Source organism: Tinamus guttatus, unplaced genomic scaffold (genome assembly GCF_059628265.1).
Source record: "Tinamus guttatus ecotype Peru unplaced genomic scaffold, ASM5962826v1 Tinamus_guttatus_pri_ptg000060l, whole genome shotgun sequence".
Taxonomy (NCBI): Eukaryota; Metazoa; Chordata; class Aves; order Tinamiformes; family Tinamidae; genus Tinamus; species Tinamus guttatus.
This window is the reverse complement of record NW_028288594.1, coordinates 987,252-999,498: the sequence shown is the minus strand read 5'-3', so window position 1 is coordinate 999,498 and position 12,247 is coordinate 987,252. Positions and strand designations below refer to the sequence as shown.

The following is a 12,247-nucleotide window of genomic DNA, read 5'->3' as shown; positions in this document are numbered from 1 at the left end:
GGTTTAGCAGGTGCTACAGCAACATCAGGACAAGGGAATTCTTCAGATGAGGTGAGATCGTTTTTAAAGAATATGATGAACTGCAACAGAATATGAAATGCAGAGATTGCTTGCAGTCAAATACTGCAAAGCCTTGCTTTTCTGTTTACAAAACGTTCTCTTCAGTTTAATGGTTAGAAATAATGCAGATTTAAAGGAACAAATCTCATGCCTTTGATTTACTAAGGTAAATCTAGAATTCTTCTAGAAGAAGAATTCTTATTTTTGCTAACATAGTTTCAGTTCAGCTTATATAGCCAATGCAGAAGAAACTTGTATAGGTAGTTTAAAAGTCACTGTAAAATACACTGGTCTTGATTAAGGCGAGCCTAAAGCATGTAATGCCCAAAAATGGTGTTACCAGTTTTTGGCACTTGAAAATCCAGCCTAACTGGTGATGGAAGCAGTGAGAATTTTTCTGTAGAGAAATTTACTGCAAAATTATTTAACAACCTAATTTACACTAGTAAGCCTTAGCAGCACCTCAAATTGACTCTTAGATGAATAGCAGGATAGTATAACAAACTTTAAATAATGTAAAATATAATCTTGCATAGGATATTTATATTGAATTCAATATGATCAAGTATTGAAATAAGAGCAATTATTGTTTGTGTGTGTCCAGAATAAGCTGTGTCGCATGTTTGCCTCTGTTACCGGCACAACAGCATCTGTTATGCTCTCAGCAGTGCTATTTATAGTGTGGCATTTTTTAAAGTATTGCTTGTTGTTTTTTTCACCATCACTTGACAAAAAGAAAAAAAAAAACCAAAAAAAAAAACACACACACATAAAATCCCATAGAAATGTCAGCAGTGTCCCTGTTAAGGCCTATGAATGAAGCAAGTGATTCAAAGTATCTTAATATTGGTAAGTGTTATTGTAATTTTAAAAAAATAGGATGACTCAGCTTGTTAAGATTTGTTTATAGAAGAGGCGGGAGACAGGGAGTAAACTAAGTCTGTTAAGCGTTTGAAGGGAGATTTTAGGGTGACATTTCCTTCCTCTCTTTTCCTTCCTAAGGTAGAGATAGAAGCAGAGAGATGCTGTAGGGAGAGAGATTTTTCATTGATTAATTTTTTTCCCCTCATACCTATCTTTGAGCAAGAGGCAAAAAGGGACAGCTCTAAGTCTTTTCTATTGAAGAAACAGATATGTTACAGGGAACTCAGTCTGTGAATGTTACAACCATGTGGAAGGATGCAACTTTTTGTTTTGGATGTCTCAATTAAGCTGTCCTTGTAGTTTAGTGAGCACAAGTGACAGATTCCAGTTGCTCCTTAATACAGTAGTAGTACAAATATCAGATTCACTCTGTCTATAAAATGGTGTATGTACTTTTAAATAAAATATAATATCTGAATTTAGGACAGAAAGGATTCATTTCAGTCATATTAATAAATATTCTGTTATGTAAAGTAAATCCAAGTGGCTCTCTTCTGTTATAATTAGAGAGCATGATCAGATAGGTAAAAATAATATGTTCTATGTTTGTTTACTCATAAACTTAGTCTTGATCCTTTGGCTTGGGGAATGTAGTATGATCTACCACTCATTATCTCATGACTGCTAAAACTTCCGCACTTAGCACTAAGGTTTAATGTTAACTTACTGCAGCACTGGAAAACCAATATTTAACACCTCTGACGGGAGAAAAAAATCAAGGTTTTTTCTCATTAAGCTACCCAAAGCTTTCCTTCCTTTTAATGAAAGCTCTTAAAAAGTTGCAATGAAGACTGCTATGTGTTTACAGCTTTCCCTGTTACAGGAGGGGACATGTATGTTGTTTGTAGACATATTGCAGTTCGCAACTTTGGCAGTGCTCAGGCTTCATGGAGGTCACTGGAGACCTCTAGCTGCCACCTTTCTAGCAGGAGGAGTTTGGGAGTTTTTTCTCTCGGGAGACTTACATTCAGCCTGCAGTTCATCCTGCTGTGTCAGTAGGTCTCGTTTTTTTTGGTCTGGAGTATTCTGTCCTTTGGAGAGGGAATGAGCAGTGATGACATCCTGAGAACTGACTGGTTCCTGGCTCAAGAACAGGAGGAGCGTGTATTCATAAAGACTCCAGGAGGCCAAGCAGTTCATGTGCGTGTCCACCTCAAAAGGGAGTGATAATTTTTTCATATGAAGATACTGAAAAGGTAAAGGAAGCTTTTAATTTTTCATTAACATGATACATTTGGTCAATCTTTAGATAGGACATGAATAATCTTTCTCCCTACAGAAGGACAGTCAATTTTGAGTTCTAGATCCTTAGTCATTCCTCTTGAAGTTTGGAACTAAAGTATAGGAAGAAGCTATTGATTATTTTATTAGGTCCTATAGGGATTGTTCTTTATTTCATCCTTTCATTAGGAATACCATTGTTAGTAAAGATACATGCAGTCCTCTAATGTCACGTTCTCTTCTAAACCCAGGGTTAGCCTTTGTGAAGTGGTGGTGATATTTGTAACTTGCAATGCATTTTAAAAGCCTTTCTTATTTGTAGCGTGTCTGGAGAGCTTCAAAGGACAATTCCCTATATAAAGAGATTCCACTGTTTTGTAGGGAACTTTTTATTAGAATTGGCCTCTTAAAGTTGTTTAAAAATCTTCTATTCTCTGATTCAAATTTTTCTACTGCATTAATTAAAACTTGTTTAGCCAATTGTCTGTGTTGTTCTCTTGATTGTTAGCTAATGAGTTGGCAGACATAAAAAAATACATATTTTTATAGGAAACAAAAAATCCTATGGATGAGTAGAGTGAAACACTGGATTTGCAACCTTCAGAAATTTTATAATATTAGACATTTTTCTAGCAATCAGTTTCAGAAATCAGAGCAGCTAACTGACAACATTAATTAAATTGATGAAGATGACTGAACTTGCAGGTGGTAATGGTGCCTGTAGGGATAAGGCAGCAATTAGAGAACTTGTCTTATGAGTTGCACTGAGTCCATGGTTCCTAAAAACAGCTGAACTATTGTCTGGTAAGAGATTATATTCAGGGATTTTGTGTTTTAGTTTGATAGTTGAAGCAGAATTTTGAGATCGTTACAGTTTCTTAGCAGTAAAATTCTAAATATACAGTTATCAATCTTTTAAACTCTTCCCCTGCCCCAGGAGGACCAGGATGGTAGCCAAGGTGTGGGCAAGCGCAAGCGGGTGAAACTAAGCAGCACCACCAAAGGTATTTATAAAGCCCTGATCTGTTTATCGTATTTGCTTTATGTTTATCTTCAGAAGCATCTAGGAGCATTCCTTCTTTTCCCAAGCACTGTGATGCTGCATGTGACACGGGTATTAAACACAGCAAAGTCTGTGAAAAACAGAAAGTGAAATTGCACTTTTTAGCGACTCTCATTTCACTTGGGAGTTAGTACCACTGCCTGGGTCTTCATTTGACCAGTAATTTTGTCACCTTAATGTTGCAAGTCAGCCTCTAACAAATGGTTCCACTTTGACTGTGGCAGCGAAGATCGCAGTGAAGCTTGGCAACCATGGTTTTGGTGTCTCTGTTCCTGAGATTTTGTTGTTGTTGTGCCATTTTACAGTGTAACAGCCAGGCAAAAATGCTTCTCTAGTTCTGGTTAGTCTTTTCCACGCTGTTCTTCTAGTGACCATTTACAAAAAACAAACAACAGCAACAAAAAAAAAAGTGGGTAAAGTTTCCTTTGAAACCACTGTGTTATTTTCCTAGATAAAATTAATCCTCTGCAATTTCTAACCAAACACGATCGGCTCTCCCATTGAAGTTAGCGCAAGTTCAGTTGAAGAATGACTTGAGTTAGTATATGGTAGCCTAATCCTGTGCTTTTCCTTGATGTGTTTTTGTAATAAAAAGGTGCTTGATAGTATTTAAATTGCTGATACTAAATGAAAAATCCTATTTAAAAAAAAGTCAGAATATGAGGAGACTGACTTGGGAAATTGTAAGCTTTGAGAAGGGAACGTTTGGTTCTAAAATAGTGGTGAAAGCTGGAATAACATTTCTGGAAGGGCTTTGAAGTGAATGTTTGAAACTTGGATTTGTATGCAAAAGCACATTAAGTCAGTAAAAAGGTAAGAAGGTGCTGTAAGGAATATGGGAAAGGAGGATTAATTATTTCTGATATTTTCAGAGGAAAGGAAAGAGTTGGAAACTGGAAGAATAGAGAACAAGAATTTTGGCGAACTTGCTGTTAAGAGGTGATCTTACAAATGTTGTGCAGATGTTTGTGAAGGGTCTGTGGTAGCTGCTATATGTGTAAGGATAAGAAAGAGTCCGAGACACTCGGAATAAACTAGCTGTGATAGAGAATAATAATGCTGTGGAAGAGGTAATAGTTTTGGAGAAATGCAGAGTTATTTACATCCAAAGAAAGCTCTGTTATTTCAGTTGTAGAGAGTGCCAGCTTGCTCAGAAGATGTTAGACCACTTTTCTTGCTAACGCAAGAAAAAATGCAATTTTTCTGATGCACATTGACAGGTTATGGAAAGAGGGAAGAGAGGAAGCACAGGATTAGAAGCTACCAGGTCTGAAAAACCCCCATCAGCAGTGGCATTTCAGGGACAGTCATTCTTGAATTGAACCTCTCATTTCCCCCCAGGATTGTAGTCTTCCCCCTCTGAGGCACCCCAACGTGGACTGTTCTCATGATGTTGATAGCTTCTAATAGCTCCTGATTTTCAGCCCTAGAGGAGGGAGTCTGCCAAGGGGGGAAGGGTAAGTATCTGTTTTTATTAAATATTGAATAGTTTTCTGAAGTTTTCGGTATTCATATTTTATGTCCAATAGGGTATAAAATAAGAGTATGAAAAGAAAATTTTAGAAAACTGAGTATTGAATAAAAACAGATTTACCTTTTCCATATAAGCAGACTCCCTGTCTCATCCTAGGTGTTAGGTGGTACTGCGTTCATAGGGGGCCTCTTACATGCTGGGGATATTTTGGAATGCTAAGACAAATATTTCAGGAAGATGTTTAAAACAGGCTATGGGATCTGTTATAGCAATGGGAAAGAATAAAAGGTTTGTTTAAAGAACTGGCAGTTTTTATGCTGAGGCATTGCTCATATGGGTATGGGACTGAGTACTGAGACACTTTGTTGTTACTCTTTTTTTTAAATCTGCATCAATCTAAAGCACATGAGGTCTAAGGCATTTTCAAACCCACAGGCACTATTTTCTTATTTGTTACCAGAAATTTAAAATTGCACGGCGCTTTTCACAGAGGCGGGAACTAATCTTAGCCCCAATTTTTTTGACAAATTTTCCAGGCTGGATAAGAGCATTCTGCCTACTTAAATTCTCTAGCAGGTATAACTGGGTCGGTGTTCTTCTGTCCCTGCCTCAAACTGCTGCATAAAGGAGTTATTACAACCTGTTCAGCTGCACTAATGTCAGAGAAGGCTGCGCTTTGGTGACAGACAGCACGCACGTCACTTGTCCTGCCTAATCCTTGCACTGAGAGGCCTTTGGAACGTCCCTAAACCTCTGCTGTTTTCTGGGGATACAGGGCTTGAGTCTGTGTGGCTGCCAAACTGCCATGGGCAGTGTATTCACAAACATAATTTCTTAACAAGAGTCGAAGGGGAGAATATAAAAGATCATTACATTTGCTGTAGTAGGTGTTGTGTAGCACTTTAGAAAATATTTTAAAATTAGAACAACTTTCCTGACTCAGTGAAGGCAATCCGTTTTTTTAATTATTTCTACAGTTAAAGAATATATTGAATAAAATGCATTCTTTGTGTGGACTGCTAGAGTTTCTTTTTGAGCATTGCTAGAGTTTCTTTTTGAGATCCTTAAAGTTTAAATTGTTCTCTATTACGATATTTAGCAGTTCTTGAGATATTTTGGAGTAATTGGCTGTTTGACTGTGGATCTCTGGCCCCTGGTAATGGTGGAAAATGCAGGCGATTCCTGCTTCGCCAGCAGGCCCGGAGCCAGGCAGCGCAGTCCCTAGAGCTGCCCTACCTCAGCAAGGAGGAGTCTGCAAGGCCAGACGTCCAGATTCAGCAGTCCTGAATCTGCCCCGGTGGGAACACTTCACACCCTAGGCCTGTGCCTTCCCTTCACCTTGCTTACTGTGATGTTTTATGTGTTGGGGTGTATCCTCAGGTCTATGTGAGCTCTATAAGTAAAGGAGCAATGTTATTTTCTGTCGTCCTTATATACTGTAGGAGTAAACAAGGCCTGTTGCAGCTTTGAATCAGAAGTCATAAACCTTTGAAGGGTGATTGTTTTAATGGCTTTTAAGTGGAGTTAACAATTTATGCAAGTGATAACTTCATGAACAATTTAATCTAGCATAGGTCAGTGTGTGTGCAGCATTGCAGTGAAGTGGGTTAGGAAGTAAGCCATTTCAAAACTCAGCTGGCAAAATGGAAATGGTTCCCCTGTGGATGTACCAATGGTGCTGCCAGCATGAACGAAGGGCAGAGCAAGTGATGAGGGCTGTGTGGGGAAGGATGGGACTTGATCCACTGATACCAGCTGGAACTAGCCTGATCACTGATTATGAGATATGGTGGTTTTTACATTAAAGTAGACAGAGGAAGAAGTTGTTTTTAATGAGTCATTGGATTGAGAGCTCTATATTCTCTGAAAAGGTAGTGCATACATTGATTTTAAAATAAAAATAGCTCACACTTATTCTATTTTGCGAGCAGAAAATAAACAGTTAGATGATAAAGCTCATTACTCACCATAAATTTGTCATTTTGCTATTCTGTTTCTGCTGAATAATGTTGTACATTATTAATAGTTCTCCTCAGTTAAGTGGCTGTGTGTATATTGTGTAAATTGCTTTTCATTAAAATGAGGGAATATATTACAGTAGGGTGATATGGTTCAATGCCAGAAGGGTTCTGTGTGGTAGAATTGTACTAAAAACTCCCGTTGACTTCTTGGTGGGGAGCATCGTTTTTTATTATTACAAGCTCTGACACTGTGCAGTGTTGGCCCTGTTTAGTTTTTCCTGTGTTTTTGGAGGGGGAAAACAAACAAACAAACAAAAAACTAATGTAGAGTGCAGTGAGGTGTTCCTGTTTTTTTTTTTCAGATTTTTATGTAAGGTATTGCATTATAATTAATGTTATTATTTCAAGTAATTATGAAATGACACATCCCCCTCCTCCAACTTTTTATACAGATCAATCTATCATGGATGTTTTGAAGCATAAATGTTTTCTAGAAGAATTATTATTTTGGACAATAAAATATGAATTTCCACAAAAGATGGTGACTTTCTTACTCAACATGCTGCCAGATCAAGATTATAAGGTATTTGTCTTACTTCACTGAAGCTTTAAAATCTTTCTGTATTCACGTTTAGTGCGTATTCATGCTTTTTGTGAGACCACCTATGTTTATATCTGAATAATAAGCAATACAGATCTCTTACCTTGTTTTGAGTATTTTGTTAGAAAGCCTGGAGCATTTGTCATATGAGGAAAGACTAAGCAAGCTGGGCCTGTTTAGTCTGGAGAAAAGAAGGCTGAGAGGAGATCTGATCAACATGTTCAAGCATCTGAGGGGTGATTGTAGGGAGGATGAAGCCAGGCACTCCTCCATGGTGGCCAGTGACAGGACAAGGGGTAGACAGGTGTAAGTTGAAACACAGGAAGTTCCACCTCCATATAAGGAAGAACTTTTTTACGGTGAGGGTCACAGAGCCCTGGAACAGGCTGCCCAGAGAGGTTGTGGAGTCTCCTTCTCTGGAGATCTTCCAAACCCATCTGGATGCCACCCTGTGCCACGTGCTCTAGGTGTCCCTGCTGGAGCAGGGGGGTTGGACTAGATGATCTCTAGAGGTCCCTTCCAACCCCAACCATTGTGTGATTCTGTGAAAAGAGATGTGGGAAAACAAGATGGGTAATTCAGGAGGAATAGTATTAATTTTGTTTGAATGTTCTGTTTTCCTCCTCTTCGGCAGTTATTGAGTATTTGGATATGTTGGAAATTTTGTTTTACTTTGCAAATTGATTTTTTTTTTTAATCAGTTAAATCATGTTCATCAACACTAAGTAATTCCATGGTGTGATATGACTGGTAAATTATTGTGGTGACTTCATTTGTGATGCAGCTGTTCCTAGCAGGCAGTTGTTTCACCAAGTAGGCCATAACCTTATGAGTTTCCTGGCTGCAGCTATGCCCTAGATGATTCTGGCAGCTTTCCAGCTGCCTAGTTAGAGTTTTGCACTTGTCCATAACAAATGTCTCCTGGCCTGGAGTCACAGAGACTGGATGTCATCTTCCTGTTTTAAATCTTGGTGTGCAGCCAGGTCTGGTTGTTTGCGCTGCGTGTTCTGGAACCTAGCATACATAGCAGTCAGGCTTAACATTTTGCTGTGATCACGTATCGTACCTTTGACTGTGCTCATGACTTGGACCTTCTCGTTCCCTGCTGGGAGGCAAAGATCAAGAAAACTTGAAGTCTGGGCAAGGAGAGATTTTTGCACAAACTTGGTTTATAATGGGACAACTCTGTATTTGGGCTGTCTTAAAACAGTCCAGTATCAAAACACAGGATATGAAGATATCTTGCAAGAAAATGAATGATAAAAGTACGGTTCTCCAGCAATGCTCTGTCCATATCAAGGCAAGTTGGACAGCATTTTGGTTTGGGATGCCAGCAGAGATTCGTCTTGGTCTCCGGTTCATCCAGTATTTGCGGAAATGTGGAGACTACTTGCGGAATGATCGCTTGCCATGAACCTAGAATTCTTGTCGGTGTTTGAGACCCACGTGGCTGTGCTGTCCTCTGGCTCTGTTGTTGGCTGAGCTCCTGCCTCTGAACTACCAGCAGCGCGGCAGAGGAATATGGTAAGCATTGCTGTGTTTGCTTTTGTACTGTGCCACATTAGAGCAACAACTTCTAATGATCATGGAATCTTATTTAGCTTCAAGCCACAGTCTCAGGTGGTTCCTTACTGGGTTCGCAGACTTCATGCATTGTATGCCCAGAATAGAGGCCATGGCATACTTGGCCTCTGCCCTGTCTGCCTTCTTTGCCTGGAAGTAATCATCTTACATGTGCTGTATGTTCAGACAACAATGATGGATTATTTAAAACACTGCTTTTGTTTTGTTAGTAAGTCAATTCCTACATATAAACTTCATCAAAAGATTACAGGTTATCTCTAATCTTTTAAAAACTGTCCTTTCAGTGGCTGTGACCTTCTAAAAGGTGCTTTGTAGCAGGAAGCAAACCCAGAGTAGGAAATGTATCACACAGCAATACTAGGAAGGGGGCAACATATTTTCTTCGCACCTATGCTTTATTGCAAATCTGCAAAATTATGTGTTTTGAACACGTCTACAAAGACGTGACTAAATTACAAGAAGTGACCCTGCCTTTGCAGGTGCACAGAGAGAAGATATGGTTTCGTTTGAATAGGAGAAATGTTTCATCTTTTAAGCTGCCACTGAGCCTTTATTTAATCATGTCAGACTATAGGAATTGTTCTAAGTGATCGTTTTCCTGTTCTCTCCCACCACATCTACACCTCACGTACTGTTTTTTCCTTTCACTGCTCTGTGTCAGCTTGTCTGGTTCTTGATGAGCTGGTTGATCTCACTGAACTGGCAGAATCGCCTCGCTGGGTTGGTTTTCTGGTGAGGCAAGTGAACTACCCGGGTGGCTGGGCACAGACCTGGCCATCTGTAGAGTGCTTTGAGTTTTCTGAAATCTCTGGCCTCCACTGTAAACATAGCAGAGCAGACAGGGGAAGAACCACCTCTTTTTGGGTCTTAGTAGTTTTAGGAAGAGATGTAAAGAATGGTGGGCTAAAACACTGAGCAAGTTAGCTCATCTCTGCCTTCTACCTCTGCATGCAAAAGAGAAATAACCAACAATGTTGTCTTTGTCTTCCAGGTCTGTGCCTGAGGCATCCCTTCAAGCACTCTCCCATAACAGAGATTTGGAAGATATACAAGTGAGGACCGAAAAAAAAAAAAAAAAAAGCCTCCAAGAAGTTGGGTGCTTTGATGTGGATATGTCTTCTGCAAGAAGAAAAAAGACCAGAGAATTTGCGTCCTTGTGACCAAGGGACCAAGGCAAAGAAGGGATGTTGGCTGCGACAAGAAGATAATGCATAGCAGAGACTTGCTATGATCTGGAAAAACTGAAGTTAAATGCAAAAGCATCGATAGTAATTATGAATCAACAAGGATATTTATCAGAAATGTATATCTTCAGTCATGTCCTGTAGTGAAGGTTGAGACAGTGGTTAGAGCTGTTAAGACTTCGCTAGCTCCTGGATATGATGCTCTACAAGTTCTGTAGAAGAGCTTTTCTATTGGAAACTTTAGGACAACTTTTTCCTGACCCAACTATCTTTTCCCTTGCAATGGAAACATAAACATGGGAGAGGGAAATTCCCCTCTAACTAAAACATGAGGTTGGTATCTGGCTCCTGCAGGTTCTCAGATGGTTGAGTGGCCACCGAGAAGAAAAGCTACATGAAAGAGGTGACTGTTTTCTTGTAGGCTAGAGCTTTAACAACTGCACAGGTTTTTAGAGAGGAAGTCAGTGAAGGTCATTAAACGAATGGAAAACATCTCCCTTAGTAAGTTGCTTTTGTAAATGACCGGAGGCTGAGCAAGTATTTGGAAAGACATGCTGTATTTTTTTTTTCCTCAGTATCTGTCTGGCTGCTTACAGACAGGATGCTGGGCAGTATGGGCTGGTCTGACCTGCTCTGGCTGTTCTAATATTAACTGCAGTTTAGCACAGTGTTTCAATACTTAGAGCATTTATTCATTTGATGTTTTCAAAACTGGAGAGGGTTGCATTTAACTTACAGCTGAAGGTTTCTGAATGGGTAAGGCTTACGCATTTTATTTAATCATATTACAGATTTTGTATAGTTGCTGGATGTTGATAGTCAATCTGTAACTCACATTCATTGTGCTGTATGGGTGAGGCACAAAAAGGTTCGATGCATGCTGGTTTAGGAGGAAAAAAAAATGCATGTTTTAGGGGGAAAAAAGACCACATTTTCACAATCAACTTGAATTTAGTAAATTTGTAAAATAAATTTTGTAAATCAAATAAAACGTAATACATATGTTGTAGAACCTAACAATCCTGTTTAAGCATAGTATGATGTGATGAAGCAATGTGCTGGAGGATGAAAAGTGAAATTATTTTGTTAAACTGCATTTTGTAATTTAGTGTTGCTAGAGTCTAGTAGTGAGATATCTTTTTAAAAATAATACTAGTAAAATTAACATACCGACTTATTAAAATATCAAACATAACATTTGCTTCCAGGTCTTAACATGAATAGTGTAAATGTTTTTATTATAAATGTCATTACCAGTGATTTCAGTTGTATTAAGCTCGGTATATATTGAGCAGTATATTGTGAATACATTCTTACCAAAGTCAGTAGTTGATAATAATTACCATTATGCCATGGGCTATGCATAGAAGAAAATTTTAGTTATCATACAGATTTCCCTCACTTTGGACTCAGCCAAAGCAGGCTGACTTAGTACTGTACTATTTCCTCCAGTGCTGCATCTTCACTGCTTCTCCTCTTCCCCCACATAAACTTTTGCACATCAGCAACTTGCTCTTATTTTTGAGGATAGTTGCTGGAATAAGTCATTTTTGTGACGAAACACAGCCTTATGGTGTATCATGATATTTTAGAGAACATTTTCCAAATAAGAAAACGTTAGTGCTGTAATAAAAATATAGGAGTACAGACGCTGAGGCATTTGAGTAAAATGCAGTAGTGATGTGCCTACAGAACAGTGAAAACACCTTTAAAGTGGCTTGAGATTGAGGTGGCTCTGGTTTTATATTTAGGAAAGAATTCCAAAAGATGCTTCCTGAAAGACTAGATGCAAGGTTTTAGGCATTGAACTTGCAAATTCTTTCATCACTATAACAGCTTGTATTATTATCTGTTCTTATTAGGCCAGGCAAGGCCAGGTTATGATAATTCAGAATTTAGAAGTACTAAAAGAGAAATGATTTGGAAGCTGGCACATATGCACACATGCATATGTGGTGCAGGAAGTTGATTTTCAGTCTAGTTTAAGGCTAAAATGGTGCTGCTCAAGAAATTCTACCAAGACTGGCATGCATTGGCATATGCAATTACTGATCTGTTTTAGGAATGGGTTGCTGTGATAGCAGATGAAAGTCAGTTGGATGAAAAACTGACTTGGGTAGATGATTACAAGTGATCAAGTTACAGCAGCTTTATCAGCCACCAGTGATTTCATTG

General features: G+C 38.8%; 1 protein-coding gene across 2 annotated transcripts in view; it reads left to right on the top strand.

The window, feature by feature from the left end:
• Nucleotides 1-12,247, top strand: part of UBR3 (ubiquitin protein ligase E3 component n-recognin 3) — a 95,438-nt gene that overhangs the window by 14,390 nt on the left and 68,801 nt on the right. For both annotated transcript variants that reach the window (XM_088519448.1, XM_088519447.1), the window contains exons 5-7: nucleotides 2-51; nucleotides 3,143-3,209; nucleotides 7,156-7,286. In XM_088519448.1, the coding sequence (XP_088375574.1) occupies nucleotides 2-51; nucleotides 3,143-3,209; nucleotides 7,156-7,286 (248 nt within the window). The remainder of the gene's footprint in view (nucleotide 1; nucleotides 52-3,142; nucleotides 3,210-7,155; nucleotides 7,287-12,247) is intronic.